This window comes from Carassius auratus, chromosome 21 (genome assembly GCF_003368295.1).
Source record: "Carassius auratus strain Wakin chromosome 21, ASM336829v1, whole genome shotgun sequence".
NCBI lineage: Eukaryota > Metazoa > Chordata > Actinopteri > Cypriniformes > Cyprinidae > Carassius > Carassius auratus.
Genome location: NC_039263.1, coordinates 22,846,988 through 22,869,868, shown reverse-complemented (window position 1 = coordinate 22,869,868; position 22,881 = coordinate 22,846,988). Strand labels below are relative to the sequence as shown.

Below are 22,881 nucleotides of genomic sequence, written 5' to 3'. Positions count from 1 at the left end.
TAAAATAAATTATATATTTTTTATCTGCCTGTACAATATTGAAAAACTTTTCTTTAGCTTTTATCAGATTGAAATTGACTGGATTTACAATCTGACCAGCTGTATTTTAAAAAAAGCTGTTATAAATATACAAAGGAGCTGAACTGAAATAAGCTTATCAAGTTTAATGCATCATTTTCCATTAACTTTAATTTACAGCGTACAGCCACCAGATGGTGTAACAACACCACATTCATTTCTGTCTGACTTCCCTCTATCTGAAACGCGTCTGGCAGTAACATAAACACTTCCTGAACTCAACACATTCCCGCAGAGGCCTTGGACAAAGTCTCAGCAACACATTATCTTCAAACTCAAATCTGAGTTATGTGTGAGGGGTTTCAGCTCACATTGTCCTCATAGGCTTTTAGCACAGGGTTGTATTTCACCTGTAGAGCTTCCCGAATATGCGCTGGAAATGTTTATTGCGACATAATAGACATCTCTACGAGCTTCCCCTGTATGCTGCTAAAGGCAGCTCGTGGGGATGTGTTCCCGTTGATGAAATATGAGCGTGTGTGTGTGTCTTCAATCTGATGGCAAGCACAGCATCAATCACAGCCGCGGCGTTTCCAGCGTCTCTCTCTATCTCTCCTCGCTCGCTGATGACCCAGCATTCCCTGTTCCTTCTCCCATCAGTGCATCCCGGCCTTAATTAGAATTCATGACAAAATGATGCAGGGAAACGTCCTGTACCCTTCATAATTTTACAGGAAATTTATTGTTATTAGAGGAACCATTTGCTTAGTGTGAATTTTTCCATTAAGGTCTTGTCAAGCAGCAGAGACAGCAGAGGTGTGTGTAAGGAAGAGCTTTGTTGATGGTGGATGGAGTTTACCTTGGAGCTCCTGTTGGGAAATATGGGAACTGAAAGATGGAGAGATGATAGCTAAAGATGAACGGGAAATAGAAAGATAGATAGAGTAAATGAAAGAAATTAAGATTGTTTAACATAACATAAACTGTTATGCATAATTTGGATTACACTTATTTGGTAATGTAGTCTGACTACTTTTAGATTATTTTTGACCTAACTTGTTTATCATATTGACCGGAATGTGATTGTGTGCCAAATCTATAGTACACAGTTAATATGTATTAACATTTTATAGTTATGGGAACGAGAAATAAAAATAAAAATTATATATATATATATATATATATATATATATATATATATATATATATATATATATATATATATATATATATATATATATATATATATTACAAATAAAATATGAAAAAAGTATATCAGTTAGATTAAGATTTTATATAAAATGAATCGATATAAACGTATGTATATAAAACAAAGTACTATTTTAAATTAAATTCAACGTATAATACGATATACAAATATTTATAAAATTAAATTATTTATCAGAAAACTTTTATATTCATATAATTAAAATTGTATTGTATAAGAATCAAAAATTTAAATAGATTACAAATAACAAGAAACATTTATATAATTAGTTAGATTTAGTTGTATAGGTATATGATATTGTATTTGTTAAATAAAATAAATTGATAAACATGAATTTATTTGTAAATTGTTTATCAGAATTAAAAGTATATCATTTAGATATGTTTACAATAGTTAACACACACACACAGACACATTTTTCTTATCAGAATAACTCAAGCCAAAAACTCTCATCTCTGGTGTTGTAAATAATAGGCTAAATGTTGCAAAATATTAACTCTTTCCCTGCCAGTGATTTTGAAAAAAGTAGCCAGCCACTGCCAGCATTTTTGATGACTTTCACTAAAATTTCAATGTTATATTGTATAAATATGTGAACATGCAATGAATCAAAACAAAGAACAAAAGCCTCTACTTTTAAACAATTAAAAAGATTCATTCTAGCTTTAAGTATTCCTTTTCTAATCAACACTTGAATATAGGCAAGTATCACAAAAAAACAACATTTCGAGCAAAAAGCTGATAAAATCACTTTTTTTTTTTTTTATAAAATACTACATCTAGATCATATTCTGTAATATTATCAAAACCAAGATGCAGTAGATGGCTTCCATCAGTACTCCCAAAGGTTGCACAGTCCTTTACCGTTTCCTGGATCTACATTTCACTCTGTAACATAAGCAGGTTTCATTTATATGTGGTTTATTGTTGATCATTGCATTATTTTATATATGCATACGCGTACATATGAGATCGCTCATTTCTGCGTCTTCCTCGAGTGTGTATTTGATCGGGGCATTCTAGACTCAATTCAAGAGATGTGTAATAGGACCCCCGGAAAATGTTGTGTCTTGTCAGTGGAAAGAGTTCATTCATGGCTGTTGTGTAATATTTATAGGCTGCTAATTTTCTCAATTCACCTGCCACCGGCTGATGTGGCAAAAGGATAATTTTATTTTTAAACCTTTACCCTTTCTGTAAAGGTCTAAGTGATCAGTTACATGTCATTTCGTTCCTCAGAGCTGGAATTGAAGTCATATGATGATGAATGAAGCACCTGACCTGCTCAAACTCTCTCTGTCTATGCGTGTGTGTGTTGTTCACACACACACACACACTCTCATATACTGTAGTTCATTAGTATAAAGTGAGAGTGGTGGGTTATATTAGCTTGGTGGGAAGCAGAACAGGTTGTCATCTTCCAAGCATCTGTTTGTTTTGAGACCACACTGAGGTTTATAATTACGACGCATATATAACCTAATCAGCTTAATTTGCAATTATAAACCTCCAGCACAACTTTAGGGTTGCTGCAGGAGAAGCGGGTGAGTGATAATTGCACAGAAGCTTTGGTGTGTGTGTGTGTGTGTGTGTGTGTGCACATCATGTGTTTGTGTGTCTCTGCACAGTTTTATAACTTCAGACAGTGTAAGAGCAAATGTGTACAGTTGCTTTTTCTTCATTTCATGTGTGCAAATGTAATGTATATTTATAGCGAGGTTCAGTTAGGTGGTATTACAATAATACCCGATTTTCTCAAACCAACACTTTCCACGAGTACCAAAGCATAAAACTAATGTGACAAAAGCATAAATATATATATATATATATATATATATATATATATATATATATATATATATATATATATATATATTTTTTTTTTTTTTTTATATTTGTGTATGTTTGCATGTGTATGTCTGTCTGGAATGTGTGACAACCAATCAAAATCAAGAATTTTAAACTTTGCTCTACTATTTTACCAAATAGTGTAAAAACAGTTCAAACTGGTGAATAAAACAATAGTCAGCATTTGAAGTGGATCAGAACCTTTCATCAGAGTTGCCCTAAAACCAAAACGCGTTCTGGTCTTAGGACAATTTTGAACTATTTTTTGATCCACTTCAAATCTTGTCTACTTTAGATGAAAGTCTTCTAATCGTGCTGTTTATCCTGTGTGGGTTTTTTTTGTTGTAGCTGGTTGCTGGCAGCGTGGTGATGGCGTTTGAGGAGGTCTGTCCGGAGCGGATCGACCTGATCCATAAGAACTATCGCAAGCTGTGTAACCTGCTGGTGGACGTGGAGGAGTGGGGTCAGGTGGTCATCATACACATGCTGACCCGATACGCCAGGACGCAGTTTGTCAGCCCGTGGAGAGAGGTCAGCTACTGTCTGTGTGTTTGCGCACAAGTAGTATTTCCTTATTATTTTAAATATTTTTAAACATTTTGTTTTCTTTTTCAATGCTAGCGTTGAGGGTTTCAGGTAGGAAGGAGGGATTGAGAGGACTTTCTATTGTAACTCTGACTGATTTTATGTGGACTGTAGTGATGGTCTCAGGAGAGAAAGTTGCTGGTGTTCCTTTGATCATTTTTAGAGTTGGTTTAATGACCTTTTGGATAAAAAAAAAAAAATGTATTCATTAATTGTGTTTATTATTGTAGGACGCTGTGTTTGACGAGAACAGTGAGAAAGCGTTTTATGATTCAGAGGAGGAGAGGAAAGTGGAGCAGGTCAAACCGTACATTATGGATCCAGACCACAGACTCCTGCTCAGAAACACTAAACCACTGTTCCAGAGCAGAAACACTGCAGTGAGTACACACACACACACACACACACACACACACACACACACACACACACACACACACACACACACACACACAGTGACCTCTGTTTCTGTTTAAAGGAATATTCTTGGACCAAATCTGTCATGATTAAGTAAATTCTGCCATATTAAATATTGATACAGCTATATTAATTTTGTAATATATATTGTAATTAATATTGTAATAAATAATGTTTATTATTTATTAATAATTACAATTTATTATTTAAATTATTGTTTTAAATGTTTTACATTGTTATTATTATTGTTAGTGAAACACCCGTTATTCATTGCATTTAGTATAGTTTAAACATTTATATAATAAATATTAGTATAGTAAATATTATTAAAGCAGCATAAATATAAACATTTTGCCATTTGGAATATTTATGCAACAGTATTAATCATAATTATGTTTAATATTACTTCAGTATTAGTTGATAATAATAATAAGAAGAATTAATGTAAAAATTCTACATATTGTACAGTGCAATTGAGAAATTATATATAAGCAGTTGTTTTATTATTTAGGCCCATTATTTCTCCTTTTTCGCTTCTGACAAGATAGCTAAATTTTAGCCAATCATTGCTGATTTAATTCCTTTAGATAAGGTTTGCTCCATTGCAACTGATAATTATATCTTTCTTCTTTCTTATTTCATATTTGATCTGTAATATTTCTTTAAGACACTCACATACTCTCATTTATACACACACCTGTGCTCTCCAGTTTTCTCATTCTCCCTCTCTTATGCTCATTCTTGTTCAACTGAGCAATAGCGAAGGCCTTCAGGATGCACCTGAGTGTGTGCTTCGTGTTTGAGTGTGAGTGTGTTTGAACATCAGAATATTAGCGGGACCAAGGCTGTATCAGACACAACTCTATCATGCAACACACACTCAGCCTTAGAAATGTGCTCAGAAAATGTTATTCCCCCCTACATCACACACACAGAGTGACTCGAGTCCTCCATCAACCTGGAAGCTCAAGGTCTGTGTATGTGTGTTTTTTGTAGTGTGTGTGTGATATGTTTTGATTAAAACTTGTCCTGCTTTGTTCTACACTCAGTCTGCACTCTGTCTTTATCAGCTCTCTCTCTCTGATGTGTTGAAGTCTGCTGTCCTGTTCGTATATTGGGGTCAAAGTAATTTGGGGAAGACAAAATCATTACATACATTGAAGGCTTCCTAATCTATCACCATCTATCTCTTTTTCAACCTCGCTCAAACCTTCCTCTTTCTCTCACTTCTCATATCTCTGTGACTCTCCACCACGTCTTCCATTAATCTGTCTTCCTTTCATGAGCTACTTTTTATGTACACTTCTCTTTTTCTCAACTTATAAAAAACATACCATGGAAAAGGCATGATAATATTGTGTTTTAGTTTCTTGGTACCCCTTTAAGTACCCATTTAAAGGCATAGCTCTTCATTTATAGCATTAATCATCTCTCTTTGTCAGGTTGTGATGGCAGTATCTCAGCTCTACTGGCATTTGGCTCCTAAACATGAACTTAACATCATCACCAAGTCTCTGGTGAGGCTTTTGAGGAGCCACAGGTAACATGCACACTGTGAGAGAAATGAGATGGAGATGATATCAAGATCAAATCTGTCAATCTTAATCCCTGGCTTTGGTTTCACTCTTGGCTCTTTTAGGGAAGTTCAGTTCATTGTGTTGCAGAACATCGCCACCATGTCCATTCAGAGGAAGGTACTTCAGACTCACTGAAACATTCATCCTGCTTGTCTTATGAAACCCCAATATATTATGAACAGTGTTAATGATGTAAAATCAGTTAGGCCTAAATGTATTAGTCCATTTGGTAAACACTGTGGTGATATTAGAAGTAGGCCTCAATTCTGAAGGAAGTCATGAGGTAAAATATGAAGTAAATCACATTTGATGTAAATATTGAGGTAAAATCAGAGGGTGGGCCTTAATTTTGGGGGATATAATGATGTAAAATATGTAATAAATCATAATGTAAGATCTGAGGTAAAATCAGAGGTATGGATAAATTCTGTGAGAAAATCATGAGGTAAAACATTAATTCAATTGCAAGGTTAGATTTGAGGTAAACATTGAGGTAAAATCAGAGGGTGGCCTTAATTTTGAGGGACTTCATGAAGTTAAATATGTAATCATAATGTAAGATCTGAGGTAAAAATAGGTAAGATCAGAGGTAGGGATAAATTATGTGAGAAATCATAAGGTAAAACATTAAGTAAATTGCAAGGTTAGATTGACATTGAGGTAAAATCAGAGGCTGGCTTTAATTTTGAGGGATTTCATGAAGTTAAATATGTAATCGATCATAATGTAAGATCTGAGGTAAAAACAGGTAAAATCAGAGGTAAGGATCAATTCTGTGAGAAATCATGAAGTAAAATTAATCATAAGGTAAGATTTGGCTTAAACACTGGGGTAAAATCAAAGGGTAGGCCTCATTTCTGTGGGAAATCATGAGGTGAAAAATGATTAATAAAAAGTAATAAATGTGTGGCCAAGAAGGTTTCCAATACCCAGAATTTGTGCTCTTCATTTCACCCATCCAAGTGCACACACACAGTAGTGAGTATTGAACACACACACACACACACACACACACACACACACACCGTGAACACACACAGTTGGGGGTTCGGTGTCTTGCTCAAGGGTCTCACCTCAGTTTTGATATTGTGGGTGGAAGAGAGCGCTGGTCATTCACTCCCCCCACCTACAATCCCTGCTGGTACTGAGACTCGAACCCACAACCTTTCTGTTACAAGTCAGACTCTAACCATTAGGCCACAACGGCCCCCTAAGTAAATCTTTGGTGAAAAATGAATTTAATTGTAGGGTAAGATATGGGGTAAACACTGAGTTTGGCTTCAGTTATGTCCCAAGCAGACTAAGGGTAGTATCTTACATTGATTTTATCACACATCATCTGAGGCAAATGCTTAGTTTAAATTTGAGGAATAGGCCTAATTTAAGCCACAGATAAACTGATGTAATTTTATCTGATGTATTTACTTACCTTACTTAAAAGGGAAAATGACAAACACTAAAATCTGAGGTAAAGTCTTTAGGTAATCACTAAATCTAAAGCCCTGAGGTAATGGCTGTGCTGTTTTTAGGGAATGTTTGAGCCCTTCATGAAGAGCTTCTATGTGAGGTCTACAGATGCCACGCACATCAAAATACTCAAGGTAAACATAGACTTACCTTCATTCAGTCTTTGTGTTTGTGTTAATGTACAGTAGCCATGAAACGGTCGTTACCTACTGCTGATGTGTTGTGTCTTCTCTTTGTGGCTTGTGTTTAAATCCTTTAGCTGGAGATTTTGACTAACCTGGCTAATGAAGCAAACATCTCCACCATACTCAGAGAATTCCAGGTACATTTTAATAAATTAAATTGATTCTGAAGGGGAGAAAATACTAAGATTTAGAAACACAGCTGAGGGATAGCAGGTTTAAGCAGCTATTTGTGTGTTCCAGACGTATGTGAAGAGTCAGGATAAGGCGTTTGCGGCAGCCACCATCCAGGCCATCGGCCGTTGTGCCACTGACATCTCTGAAGTGACCGACACCTGCCTCAACGGCCTGGTCCTGCTGCTGTCCAACAGAGACGGTAATCACACACTCACCTCGCTGGAGCCTTTTGATTTTGAAGTTATTGCTTAGTTATCAGTGGTGCTTCTGGTTGCCTTCAGATGGCAGTATGATGAAGTTCAATGATTTGCAGTGTAAAGACAAAACTGAGGATAAAGACAGAGCCATTATCTCCAGAGATAAAAACCTGAATATACTTCTGACAAATAAATCCATGTCATAGTCTTATAAAATTATATATACATGTGTTAAACTATGTATATATAATATCTTCTTCGTATTTATTGAAAAGTGCAAACAATTATTGATTCATGGAATAATTTCTTAAATTTAAATCACTGTAATAAAAAGTATTTTTTTTTAAACGTTTTTATTCAGAAATTTAATAATGGACATTTTAAAGGATTTCTCCTTGAATAATTGTATCATTTTTGCCATACATTACATTAAAATATTCTAAATAGTTGTTATTATTACTATTTGTATTAATATTTTAGGTATGTTTATATTTTTGAATTTTTTTAAAGGCCACGTTTTTTAAATAAGTTTAAAACAATGTTTTGAAATTATATTGTAATCATATTTTTTTTATTAATTGATTTGTTGATTTTGATAAACATATATTTGAATATAAATAATATTTAACACAAATGGCACACACTGTACAACTGGTAAAAGTAGAAAACACTTTTAAAATATAGTTTCTTAAATGTTTATAAATATTTAAGTGCAAAATATGGTAAACTGCAGCATTTACCTACAAAACGGATCACAAGGACTTGATTTATCTGACTTGAAATAACTCTACTGTGCATAAAAGAGAGGACATTTATATATAGGAGCGTGCGTATTAATTCCTCATCTCACAAATGTAGTTAAGTTGCTGCTTAGTTACTCCTCAACACTTGTTAGTTATTGTTAGCTTACTACAGTAAAAACAGTGTATTCCTGTGTTTCTTCTCTTCATAGAGACTGTTGTCGCAGAGAGCGTCGTAGTCATCAAGAAACTTCTGCAAACACAGCCGTCACAGCACAGTGACATCATCAAACACATGGCCAAACTCTTCGACAACATCACTGTGAGACAACTGTAGTGTTATAGTGTGCAACCACAGTCTGATTCTTATAAGTTTAACCCTTTATGACTGTATTTATAAGACTGTATTTTTGTGTCTATTTCCTCTTTAGGTCTCGATGGCGAGGGCCAGCATCCTGTGGCTGATGGGTGAATACTGTGAGCATGTGCCTAAAATCGCCCCCGACGTTCTACGAAAGATGGCCAAGACCTTCACCAGCGAGGAGGACATTGTCAAACTTCAGACGGTCAACCTTGCTGCCAAACTCTACTTGACCAATTCCAAACAGGTCAAATCAAATCACACTTTGGGCGGGTGGGTGTTTTGGCTATGTTTTATCTTACTTACTTTATCTCATACAGACTAAACTGCTGACTCAATACATTTTGAACTTGGGCAAGTATGATCAGAACTATGACATCAGAGACCGAACACGGTTTATTCGCCAGCTGATCGTCCCAAACGAGAAGAGCGGAGCCCTGAGCAAATACGCTCGCCGCATCCTGATGGCGCCCAAACCGGCTCCTGTCCTGCAGTCTGCCTTCAAAGGTGAGAACCTTGAAAAGTCACATAGTCATTTATATTTCTTTAGTGAATATATATATATATATATATATATATATATATATATATATATATATATATATATATATATATATATATATATATATTGCAGTCTTTGTAAAATAATTTTAAAAATGAATGAAAATGCAAAGTATGCAGGTTTTCAGGTCTTGAAAAGTATTAAAGAATTGTTTAAATGTCTGAGTATTTACATTAAATTCAATATTTAAAAATATTTGTAATTAGGTATTAAAACATTTTAGATATATATGTGTGTGTGTGTGTGTGTGTGTGTGTGTGTGTGTGTGTGTATATATATATATATATATATATATATATATATATATATATATATACGGTCATTTAAATTTCTGTGTTGGTTTAAAAAATATATTTATATTGTATTTTTTTATAAAATATATTATATTTATTTAAAAATATATAAAATAATTTTAAGCTTCAGAATTTTTATTTATTTATTATTTTGCAAGTTAAGTAGTAAAACATTTTATCAGCTAGAAATGACTTTTTGTATTTGCAATCACTGCAAATTTTATTTTATTTATTTTTATTTTTTTGAATGATTGAAACTGCAAAAGAAAGTGTAGTGTTTCAAGTCTGGAAAAGTCGTAAAATATAATTCTGTAGTGAACATAATTTATAATATGATATATTATATGAATAAACATAATTTCACAAGTGATGGAAATTCAGTTCATACGCTAAGGGATGCCTGAAAACATTCTGTGCAAGATTCGAACCTGCAACCTTTCCAGTTACCAACACAGATCTGTAATCTATATCCTATATCGCTCACCTTTTAAAGCGTTGTAGCATGATAAAACAGCTGGAGCAGTTAATAAAATCCAAAGGTGTCAGTTTACCATCACGCTCTGATTCTAAATGACACGACCACCTCTATAAGAACTCAAGAGTTCTGCTGACATCGATTTCTCTCATTTCATCACATCATTCCATTCCAGCAGGGCTTCAGAACTGAAACACACAATACTGCCATGGGAATTCATCCCCGCAGGCCATGACAGCAGCTCTATCCCGTAAACATCAATACAGCACGCAGAAATACTCTGCAACCGATTCTATCAAATGCCACACTTATTTTTTTCCCGCCTCTGAACTGGGCTTTTTCTTTCTCTCCAGATTAGCTGTGTGGATTTGTAGGCTACGCCTTCTGTTCCTTTTGCACAGAATTGAATTGTTGGATTCTGCGTAATTTGATAATGGGGCGTCCCATCCGCCCTGCACACGCCCACACATCGCTTTACTACTACCTCCTGTACGTTCACGCACTTCACCTGCAATCAAACGAGAGTAATTACGCTCCCCAGCAGGAAAAGGGTGTTACTCATTTGCTCCTGTAGATACACGGATGGACGGATGGATGCATTTGGGTTTAGTGTGAAGGATGCGCTCTGTGTGATTGATGCCGGTTGTCGCTGGGGGTCATTTTAGTTGTGCTGAGTATCGTTCTCGGTGCTTGGTAAAGCGTGTCCTGCTCTTAATAGGAGGTAATAAAGTTTGTAAGGGCTGATTATGCTTCGCTGTGGTGAAACTCGAAGCGACGCGTCTTTTTGTGTGTTTTTAAGTCACCTGAAGACACGTGTTGTGACATATGATCTGCACAACGAAGGCGAATCATCAATAGTGTGAATTGATAATCTACTGATTTCAAATCTGTGCTGCTGTTTCTGGCTCTAATTTGTTTTAATACAATGATTTCATAATTGTCCCCATGGTTACTATAGCGTCATATAAATCAGAATACTGAAACATACAGCCATTAGTCTTTATTTCATTACTGTGGTATAAATATAGCTTATAACATTTGCGAGACATTTAAATGTTGCTGTCATTTTTAATATTGGTGGTTTGGATGCGCTCGTTTATATTCTGCAGTGCTGCAGTGATTATGCGTTCATATACCTTGGTTATTACGGGACGTTCCTGGCGTATTGTGAGAAGGGCACACGGGCAGACCTGAATGCCGTGGCATTTCTGCCAGTTTAATGTCAATTACCCAGCAGGTCTTCCGATGGCCTGTGTGGACACTTATTGCTTTTTTGTTTATTATGACTAGAAGATATGAGTCTTGCATAGCAAAACTTTTGACGGTCTGCTTGTTCAGAACAGTACAGTTTGTTTTCCAACTTTTTTATGCCACATTGATACGTGATGAAACTATAAAGGATCTGAATATTTATTAGGTTATATTGCAGTAGATTACAGCAGATTCAACTTTATTGTGAAATTATATACATGATTGATTCTGATCGACTATACAGTATATAATCGAATCTACTATGATATAACAATTATAATTATATTCATGATTATATCAATAATTAGTATGAAGTATTATAATATTGTTATATTAATAATCTATTTTAAGTGAAAAATAAAAAAATATATATTATCTGGAAAATACTTGCTTAATATTAATAAAATATAATAATTTGTGATTAATCTCATGTTACCAGTGTTTAGAAAGCAGAATCAAATGGCTTTTCAGGAAATTTTAATGTTTAATTTTTTTCTTTTATATTTATACAGTTCTATTTTATTCATTTATTTGTACTTTTACTTTAATTTTTGAATAACCTTCACTGAAAAGTTTTACCATTTGAATTGATGTTCGTGTTAGTGGATGGCCAAATTATCGGCTGTTGCTTTGAAATTAAAACGTTAAATGTTTTTGGCCACTGCATAATATTTAATGGTATCAACATATATTTACTGATCTATCTCTTGTCATTTTTTCAGATCGAGACCGGTTTCAGCTTGGCACGCTCTCTCATACGCTTAATTCCCAGGCCATTGGATACCTGGAGCTTTCTGATTGGCCGGCTGTCGCTCCTGACCAATCAGTGAGAATTGTTGAGGTAGTAGAACCGGTAAGACTCTCTCTTATTTTTAAAAGATAATCCTCATATAATGTTAAAATGTCTTATGTAATAAAAGTGCTGTAGCATGCAGATCATTCAGAGGGCAGTGATGTTACCAAGTCTCAAATGATTATGACCTCATTTCCTGTTCATTTTTTGACTGGGGCAGGTGAAAGAGACCGGAGCACCAGTGCATGGTAAATCCAAACCTGGCAAATCCAGTGAGAAGTTTTACTCTGATTCTGAGGAGGAGGAGGAAGAGGAGGAAGAGGGAAGCAGTAGTGAGGACAGCAGCAGCAGCAGTGAAGGCAAAACTTGAGCTTTGGTTGTTTAGTGTAAAAGGATGCTTAAGCAAATCTGAGGTTTGTCTTAACCTGTTTTTGTGCACATGTAGAATCAGAAAGCGAATCTGAGAGTGAGGAGAACAGCGATGATTCGAATAAGAGCAGCTCCAGTCAATCAGACTCAGAAAAGAAGAAGAAAACTCTAAAAAACAAAAAACTACAACAGCAGAAACCGGACGGCAAAGACAGGTACTGGTCTCACTCAGTGTAAAAGACCTCATTTAAATTGACCAGTCTTGACCAATCACATGAATTCTTTCTAAATCAATTCCTGGCGGTTTTTCAATTTAACCCAAGATGAATAGCATATGTACACTAACTCAAAACAGGTATGCCTAAACCTTCATCAGAAGTTAAGCTTGTTTACTAAACACCCACTGAACGCTACCGACAAAATAAGTGCTATGAATTCCAGCGCGTTATACTTATACTTCATGCTATTGCCTATTTTCAAGTGTTTCTGTGCATAAATGTATAGACAGATGGTATGCAAGATTGACTTTGGTAATTTTAATCGCATATATCGGTGTGTTTTGCTCAAGTGTGTTCACAAGTGGATGCACAATGTACAACTTGGGTTTTATATAAGTGCAGGAGGTAAATAATGTGTGTGTGTGTTTGTGTGATTGTGTATGCAGCAGCATAAAACGTGACTAATAAAATGTGGCACCAATAATCTCCCCCTCCATCTGTTCATACGCACACACACACTCTCTCTCTTTCTCTCCCTTCACACACATGCCAGGCCTCAACACTAAGGATGTTTTCTCAGTAATTTAACGTTTTCGCTGGTCCCACCACAACTATGCATTTTATTTTTAGCAGTGCATTTCTGTGTGCAAAAAGAAACATTTGTTTTTCATTGAATATTTAGTTAGCTTAAGTTTAAAACGCATAAATATCTTTTAATTGAGGAGCTGGAATGCAACTCAGTAAGTTCCTAAATGCACATTTTGTTTTTAAAAGTAATGGCATACAATGCGAATCAGTTTTTGAATAGAAACCCATTTCAACTAATGCTTCTGAAACTCTCAAAAGTCACTTTTGCAATTTTGCTAACATTAGTAACAAGTTTGAAAGCAGCAGAATGTTAATTCATTCAAAACCCAAATGTTGACATTTGCAAGGCATAAAACACACAAACATGATGACTTTTTCTATTCTGTCCACACTCCGAGTTACTGTTAATTGTTGTGATGTAACGCTCCTGTAGTTGACCCTGCTGCCTTTATTAGCGGTGGTAATTAAACCCCTAACACACACACACACACTATACACTCTTTTCCTGTTTTGTTTGCTGTTCTGTCATTATTGAGCATAATTTAAGGCTCATGCCTGCATCTTTAACTACCGTGAAATGCTCTCAGTAATACACACTCACAACCTGCTTTAATGCTGCCGTTGAACTTTGCACACTTCAGTTAGATGCTTTCTGTGTGTGTGTGTGTGTGTGTGTGCGTGTCACTTGTTCTGAGCAGATGAAATCCAAAAGCCAGATTAATCCATCTAATCATTTTACAATTAAACAGACATTGTTCCCTCTGCTGATTTAGCCAACCTTTTCTCTTGTGCTCTCTCTCTGTATCAGACAGTCTCCCTTTTTTATGCTTGAATATTGAAATATTGTTCTTTTTTTTTTTTTTTTTAGGTTGTCAAAAATGACCCAGTGAATAAATATTCAAACATGTTTTTTTACATCATTAATTGTAGTGTTAAGTGCATAAGAAATAGATGAAGTTTAGGAGTGAAGTGTGTTTACAGGATGTTTTGTAGTTATTAATTTGTCTGGTGAACTCAAACAAATAGTTCAGTTGTTTCTGTTTCTGTGTGTTTAACTGGAATAGGAAGCAGAAGAATGGGAACGCTGTAAAGGGTCAATCCAGATCCGAAAGTGAATCAGCCTCTGAGAGTTCCTCGTCTGAGAGTTCATCTGAATCTGGATCGGAATTAGATTCAGATTCAGACTCAGACTCGGGGACGGACCAGAAGAAAAACACTAGGTCTAAACCTGTGCAGTCTACACTAGTCACAAAGGTGAGAAGTCCAAGCAAACATCCTAAATTGTGAGTATGAAGTGGTGCTGTATATTAATCTGCATGTGTAACATCTGGCATCCATGTTTCTTTTCAGCAGGTTGAGAAAAAGGAAGTGTCTCTACTTGATCTGGATGACTGTGAGTTGCTTTCCGAGTTTCTTTAAATTTTACAGTTTACATTTTGTTAAAATTTTGGTTTTGTAATTTTGTGAATTGATGGCTGTTTTCCAAACCCCAGTGATCTGTCTCTGGTCTACATAATGGTTTTTAAAGTGAAAATCCCATTCATTTTCCTCATAGGGGAATTGATTTTGAATAATAACTTGTTTAACTTTAAAGACAGACCTTCTTTAAAGGGGGGGTGAAATGCTAGTTTTCACTCAATATCCTGTTAATCTTGAGTACCTATAGAGTAGTACTGCATCCTTCATAACTCCAAAAAGTCTTTAGTTTTATTATATTCATAAGAGAAAGATAGTCTGTACCGATTTTTCCCGGAAAAACACGACCGACTGGAGGCGTGACGTGTGGGCGGAGCTAAAGAATCACGAGCGCCACTAGGCTTTTGCGTTGAGAGCGTCTGGAAGCTGTGACATTACCTTGAGGGAACAAAAATACTCCTTCAAACGTACAACTTAATTTTTGAAACTTTGTCCATGTTTAGCATGGGAAAGTGAATCAGCCTCTGAGAGTTCCTCGTCTGAGAGTTCATCTGAATCTGGATCGGAGTTAGATTCAGATTCAGACTCCGACTCGGGGACGGACCAGAAGAAAAACACTAGGGTCTAAACCTGTGCAGTCTACACTAGTCACAAAGGTGAGAAGTCCAAGCAAACAGTTTGTTGATTCATAACCCTGAATCAACAAACAGAACTAACAATTATTGCTAAATGTGTGACTGAATCATATAATAACTTAATTAATAATATTGATAGTTCATCGTCTAGCTGACTACGTCTTGTATTATTATTATTATTTTTAGTTTTTCTAAAATCCTGTCAAATGTGCACAAACTACTAGCTACTACTAAATATTGTAGAAACATAATTTTCTGTAAAGTTGCTTTGTAACGATTTGTTTTGTAAAAAGCGCTATACAAATAAACTTGAATTGAATTGAATGAATTGAATCCAACTCTTTAACAGTGTAAAAAACTCAGTATGCATGAAATAGCATTTCACCCCCCCTTTAAACTACGAGCTTGTTAATATGCTTCTGTTGAAGCCATCAGCCTGCACTAAGCCACGCAATTCTTTATTAAAAAAACCACATTACAAAGCTGACCTCATACATCATTCCCCCGGAACAGCTTCGTTTACAACTGTGAGCGCAAGCTATTATTATGTTTTGAATATGGATATTTTTCTTAAAAAAACACATCGATTCACTACAAGAGGACTTTGTTCACCCCCTGGAGCCGTGTGAGACACTTTATTTATTTATCTTTTTAAATGGATGCTCTTTTTATGAAACTTCTCATGGACCAATGCAGTGCAACACCTGCTGAGTTGCATCAAACAGCTTGAAAGAAAAAAAAAAAAGACATTTTTTTAAATAACTACACCTGAATTCGTCCGTAAGAAGAAAGTCATATACACCTAGGATGACTTCAGGGTGAGTCATTTTTGGCTTACCATATTTTCGGGACTATTAGTCGCACTTTTTTTCATAGTTTGGCTGGTCTAGCGACTTATAGTCAGGTACGACTTATTTATCAAAATTAATTTGACATGAACCGAGAGAAATGAACCAAAAGAAAACATTACCGTCTCCAGCCGCGAGAGGGCTTTCTCTTGGTTCGAAATAAATGCGACTTATTGTCCAGTGCGACTTATATGTTTTTTCCCTCTTCATGACGTATTGTTGGACTGATGCGACTTATACTCAGGTGTGACTTATAGTCCGAAAAATACTGTAATTTTCATTTTTGGCTGTACTAACCCTTTAAATAGAGTCATAACAGAAACCTCAATATGCTGTTTAGTTAGGCAGCTCGCTTTCTTTTGGAACAGGACCAGTTAATGTATTGATACATACATTGGTTTTAATGCTGTTGTTATTGTTTTGTTTGACAGTCTCTCCCGCGGCGGTCCCCTCACCCAAGAGCTCCATCCTGTCTCCCAGTCTGCTGTCTGACCTGCAAGGGCTCTCGATCTCACCCACCCAATCGGCCTTACAGGTGTGTGTCCGTCTGACTCTGTGTTGATGTTTAATAAGTCTCTCTTGAATACTTGGAGTTGGTTTGTATACATAAAATGATTTCTACTCTATATTCATCCTGTTTGGGTTTTATTTTGGGCTGTACATTATACCTCTTGCTTTTTATCATTTCCCTTCCAGTCTTTTGTTTGTGTCCATCTAAACGTCTTCTATGTGTTCTAGATTTCTTTTTGTTCTGCTGTGTTATAGATTGGTTTTTCATTGCCTTCCCTCTTTCTTCTCCTCCTGTGTGTGTGTTGTCAGCGTATGTGATTGTTGACCTTTTGCAGTATGACGGCTCCTTCCTCTCCCGTGAGAGTCCTGTGTCAGGGAGAGAGGGATGTCAAGAGAGCGAGCGAGAGGGAGGGAGAGATGTCAGTAAGAGATGAATGAAGCATGTGTGGTCATTTCTTCTCAAAAACTATCTGTGTCTTTCTCTTTTAGGATTGACACATGAACTGTAATATCCCAGCGGCCCACAGACACCCCCCGTCAATAACACACACACACACACACACACACTATAGGTGTGTTTATAGACCTGCCCAGCTGTCATATTTCAACCTAAAGATTCTTAGCGGGATCTGGACCTTGATCTTATTGTTTGTAATATTTTGTGGTTATTTTAGCATATATTTGTAAAGACATTGAATCCATAAAGATATTTTTGCATAGTAAACACAAGCTAAAGTCAGTATACAACATAGCTACATTAGAGCTAGCAGCACTACCATTCAAAGCATTTTTCCCCCAGGTTTTTTGATGAATTGAAAAATTGAAAAGAACAGCATTTATCTGAAATAGAAACCTTTTGTCATTTATTTTTGACTGTCACTTTTGAGGAATTGAATGTATCCTTGCTGAATAAAGTATTAATTTCTTTAAAAACAATTACAATTAAAAGGTAGTGCACTGTCTATTTATTATTATGTATTTATGTATTATTCATTTCAGTTTTAATTAAACTAGTAGCTCGTCTAATGATCGTATTATTAGACCAGAAGGAATCATTGTGTAAAATAGCACTAAACTAGTTCAAAACATTTAGACTGAGATTTCAAGAACTGGCTATTATCAGATTGACCAATGTTTGTCCTTAAAGAGCTTAAAATTGATTTGATATTATTAGGGGCCAAGCCCAGAGGGCTGTAGCCCCTATTGTATCTGTATGTTTTATTATTATTAGGGGCCAAGCCCAGAGGGCTGTAGCCCCTATTGTATCTGTATGTTTTATTATTATTATTATTATTCTTCTTCTTCTTCTTCTTCTTCTTCTTCTCGTCTAATGGGAGTCTATGGCAGCCCTATGAAGGGAACATGGGAAAATGATGAAATTTGGCACACTTGTATAACTGGTCATTATAAGTGATCTGACCAACTTTGGGGTCTCTAGGCCAAACTCTATAGCGCCACCAGCAGTCCAAAAATTCAACATTCAAACGTTAATAACTGTTGAACCGCTAATTCTATTAAAATAAAACTTAGTACATCTATTTTGTCTCTTTATGGAGATTCCATTCCACACCTTACATTAAGACTCCGCCCATTACAGTAGCAGCCATTTTGAAAAGTACAGTAATCAGTCTAAACAATACTCCTCCTTCAAAATTGGTCCAATTCTTCTGAAATTTGGCACATAAAATCTTTGGACTGAGCTGCACAGAATTGACTTAACAGAATTTTTGGAACACTAGTGAAAAAAAAGTTATGATGCTGTGAACTTACTGAGGTTGACCTCAAATCGGTTGAGATGCTGTATCTCAGCCAAACTTTGATCAATCGAAACCAAACTTGGTACACTTCTTCTATACCATAATCTGGGGGTCCATGCCAAATTTGGGAACAGCGCCACCTATGGGTGTTGAGATACCAAAAATGCACTTTTTGGCTTATAACTTCTGAACAATTCATCAGAAAATTATGATCTTGATGTCTATGGTTTCTGTAGATCATTTCGAATCTGTGGATGTCAATTTTGTCAAGACCACCTGGACCACCCGTCCGCCATTTTGAAATTTGTCAAAAATTGCTATAACTTTTGAACTACTGTACAAATCTTCACAAAAATTGATAGGCATCATCAACACCATGTGCTGGAGGTACCCCGGAAGTTGGAAGACAGCGCCACCTAGTGTTCAAGAGATATAACGATTCTTGCAAAACCCCTTATAACTACTGTAAATGTTGATAAATTTTTGTTATTTTTATGTCATTTTATTTCTTTGGTTATGCCGATTCTGAGGATGTCTCAATTGTCATTTTCCAACATGGCGTCTGTCCGCCATATTGAAAGGAATTAAATACAGTTTTTTCGCAACTCCTCCCTGAAATCTTGTTCAATTTTGTTCAAAATTTTATCAGATGAACTTCAGACCGGGCCTGACAGAAATGACTTAACAGATTTTTGATATTCACTCCCGTTCCAGAGATGTACGGCTCCGAAGTTGACCGTGCCTGTGCTTGTTTATTTATGCTAATTAGCTTAGCATGCTAATTAGCTAAAATGCTAAAACTTTTCTATTCACTGTAATGGGTCTCTTGAGCAATCTGGTTAACTTTGACAATGTTAGCATTTTTTAGCGTAGCATGCTAATCTGGCTAAAATGCTAATTCGGGCTTGTGAGAGAGATCATTCTCACACCTTAACTTCTCTTCTGTGCCATGTAAATTGTGTGTCAACTAATGTGGCGCACTTAGCTAAGGCGTTGGTTCTGAACCTGTGAGGTTGTGGGTTCGAAACCTGTATGGGAAAAGTTTAAAATTGGGTATAAAGTTGTCATTTCAATTCCTTTATTACATGGTTAAGAGCTGTACTAAAGTTTCTTAAAATGGGATCAAAAATAAGTGTGTTTTTGTAACTTCATTCTGCGTTCGTTCTCATCAGACCTTCTGATTTCACCTTATCTGTAATTCTGAATCTATCTGTTCTGTAAAAAGTGCTGAAAAAGTTGCTTGAAAAACCCTTAAAAGCCAAAGAGCAATAAGGGCTTGGCCCCAGAAAGGCTGCTTGCAGCTTTAATTATTATTATTATTATTCTTCTTCTTCTTCTTCTTCTTCTTCTCGTCTAATGGGAGTCTATGGCAGCCCTATGAAGGAAACATGGGAAAATGATGAAATTTGGCACACTTGTATAACTGGTCATTATAAGTGATCTGACCAACTTTGGGGTCTCTAGGCCAAACTCTATAGCGCCACCACCAGCTCAAAAATTCAACATTCAAACGTTAATAACTCTTGAACCACTAATTCTATGAAAATAAAACTTAGTACATCTGTTTTGTCTCTTCATGGAGATTCCATTCCATATCTTACATTAAGACTCCTCCCATTACAGTAGCGGCCATTTTGAAAAGTACAGTATTCAGTCTAAACACTACTCCTCCTTCAAAATTGGTCCAATTCTTCTGAAATTTGGCTCAGAGTTTCTTTGGACTGAGCCGCACAGAAATGACTGAACAGAATTTTTTGAACACTAGTGAAAAAAAAAGTTATGATGCTGTGAACTTACTGAGGTTGACCTCAAATGGGTTGAGATGCTGTATCTCGGCCAAACATTGATCAATCGATACCAAACTTGGTTCACTTCATCTACACCATGATCTGGGGGTCCACGCCAAATTTGGGAACAGCGCCACCTATGGGTGTTGAGATACCAAAAATGCACTTTTTTGCTTATAACTTCTGAACAATTCATCAGAAAATTATGATCTTGATGTCTATGGTTTCTGTAGATCATTTCGAATCTGTGGATTTCAATTTTGTCAAGACCACCTGGACCACCCGTCCGCCATTTTGAAATTTGTCAAAAATTGCTCTAACTTTTGAACTACTGTACAAATCTTCACAAAAATCGATAGGCATCATCAACACCATGTGCCGGAAGTACCCCGGAAGTTGGAAGACAGCGCCACCTAGTGTTCAAGAGATATAACGATTCTTGCAAAACCCCTTATAACTACTGTAAATGTTGATCGATTTTTGTTATTTTTATGTCATTTTATTCCTTTGGTTATGCCGATTCTGAGGATGTCTCAATTGTCATTTTCCAACATGGCGTCTGTCCGCCATATTGAATGGAATGAAATACAGTTTTTTCACTACTCCTCCCTGAAATCTTGTTCAATTTTGTTAAAAGTTTTATCAGATGAACTTCAGAATGGGCCTGACAGAAATGACAGAACGGATTTTTGATATTCGTTCCCGTTCCAGAGATGTACAGCTCCGAAGTTGACCGTGCCTGTGTTTGTTGATTTATGCTAATTAGCTTAGCATGCTAATTAACTAAAATGCTAACACTTTTCTATTCACTCTAATGGGTCTCTTGAGCAATCTGGTTAACTTTGACAATGTTAGCATTTTTTAGCGTAGCATGCTAATCTGGCTAAAATGCTATTTCGGGCTTGTGAGAGATCATTCTCACACCTTGACCTCTCTTCTGTGCCATGTAAATTGTGTGTCAACTAATGTGGCGCACTTAGCTAAGGCGTTGGTTCTGAACCTGTGAGGTTGTGGGTTCGAAACCTGTATGGGAAAAATTTAAAATTGGGTATAAAGTTGTCATTTCAATTCCTTTATTACATGGTTAAGAGCTGTACTAAAGTTTCTTAAAATGGGATCAAAAATTAAGTGTGTTTTTGTAACTTCATTCTGCGTTCGTTCTCATCAGACCTTCTGATTTCACCTTATCTGTAATTCTGAATCTATCTGTTCTGTAAAAAGTGCTGAAAAAGTTGCTTGAAAAAACCTTAAAAGCCAAAGAGCAATAAGGGCTTGGCCCCAGAAAGGCTGCTTGCAGCTTTAATTATTATTATTATTATTACTTTTTCTGGAAATAATTTTGAGGCATTTTTTTGTTAATTATTTGTATATTTGCTCAGTAATAAATGTAAAGCAGGGCTAATAAAGTCTTATTGATTACATAGAGTATTGTGAAAAATATTTTTTAATTTTAAACAGTTTTTATTTTGTGTACGTTAAATTTTCTAACTTTGTCATATATTTAAATTTCCCGATCAATTCCATCATATTCTCCATATCACTGATATTCATATATCATTAGAAAATGTGTTTTTTTTTTTTTTTCAATAAAATGTAAAAATGCACCAAAAAGCATACAAAGGTCATACTAATTTATTACTTTGAGTATACGAGCATGCTGTTAAACTCCAGACATCTTGCTGACAGCGCTGTGGTTGAACTATGATTTCTGATAACACACAATCCTTGAGATCCCAGAGTCGGAGAAAACTTTTAAACTTCCCAACCTCCATCTGTCAGAATTCCTATTCTCCTCCTGTCCATCACTGCAGGGTTGCCCCTGTGACCTGTATCGGTGCGTTGGGCGGGTGTCAGTGCCGCTGCTTTGATTGACAGGCTCGTCAGGCCCGGGCCGCTGCGCAGCTAGAAGCTGTTAGGCACAGGTCATTAGAATACTACCCACGAGCCTCGGCGGGCAGGCTAATCAGAGCTGAAATAAAGGGTGAGATTGAGAGAAAGAGAAAGGGCTTATTTAAAGTCAATGCTATGCATAAATACATTATAGGCTGCTATAATCTTAGTCACGGTGGATAAACCTCATCTCTCTCGCTCGCACATACATGCATTCATTATGGCGTGTCACGTCACACAGCTGGTCTTTCTTAGCCGTGTGCATGCAGATGTATGAAAATATATTCATACGACACTGCTGCGAGTGTGTGACTTTGGCCGGCGCGGGTACAGATGAAATAACGGTGTGTGAAATAGAGAGACACTCTGATGCATTCTGGGACGGTTAGCGGTGGTATTTAGCCGATCCAGGGTCAGCGTGCAAACTATCTGCCTGGGCTCCTCCCGTTTCTAATAACATTTTGACGTGCGGATCTGCTCTGAAATACTGTTTAAGCGTGCGCCGGGGGAGCCGGCTGATAACTTTTCATTCATAATTAGCGCAGGGCGAATGGGGGCCGAACGCAGGGCGTTGGAGGGAAATTGAACTGTCAGTGTAGGGCGAGCGGGGGGTGAACGAGGGTGAGCGCCGGCTCAGCGCGGGGTGGGGGGCGTTTGACCCCATCACAAACCTGGGGCGCGTCATAATTTGT

The 22,881-nt window shown here is 36.4% G+C and overlaps 1 protein-coding gene across 2 annotated transcripts in view; it reads left to right on the top strand.

Moving 5' to 3' along the window:
• LOC113038986 (AP-3 complex subunit beta-1-like) overlaps positions 1–22,881 on the top strand; it is a 56,552-nt gene that overhangs the window by 10,078 nt on the left and 23,593 nt on the right. Inside the window, exons 7-22 of one of the 2 annotated variants that reach the window (XM_026196823.1) lie at positions 3,443–3,625; positions 3,910–4,059; positions 5,539–5,636; positions 5,736–5,790; positions 7,203–7,274; positions 7,400–7,462; positions 7,566–7,698; positions 8,649–8,758; positions 8,868–9,044; positions 9,118–9,304; positions 12,101–12,231; positions 12,392–12,530; positions 12,617–12,755; positions 14,411–14,600; positions 14,697–14,739; positions 16,677–16,780. In XM_026196823.1, coding sequence (XP_026052608.1) covers positions 3,443–3,625; positions 3,910–4,059; positions 5,539–5,636; positions 5,736–5,790; positions 7,203–7,274; positions 7,400–7,462; positions 7,566–7,698; positions 8,649–8,758; positions 8,868–9,044; positions 9,118–9,304; positions 12,101–12,231; positions 12,392–12,530; positions 12,617–12,755; positions 14,411–14,600; positions 14,697–14,739; positions 16,677–16,780 — 1,974 coding nt within the window. The remainder of the gene's footprint in view (positions 1–3,442; positions 3,626–3,909; positions 4,060–5,538; positions 5,637–5,735; positions 5,791–7,202; positions 7,275–7,399; positions 7,463–7,565; positions 7,699–8,648; positions 8,759–8,867; positions 9,045–9,117; positions 9,305–12,100; positions 12,232–12,391; positions 12,531–12,616; positions 12,756–14,410; positions 14,601–14,696; positions 14,740–16,676; positions 16,781–22,881) is intronic. The other variant, XM_026196824.1, reaches the window with a different exon arrangement.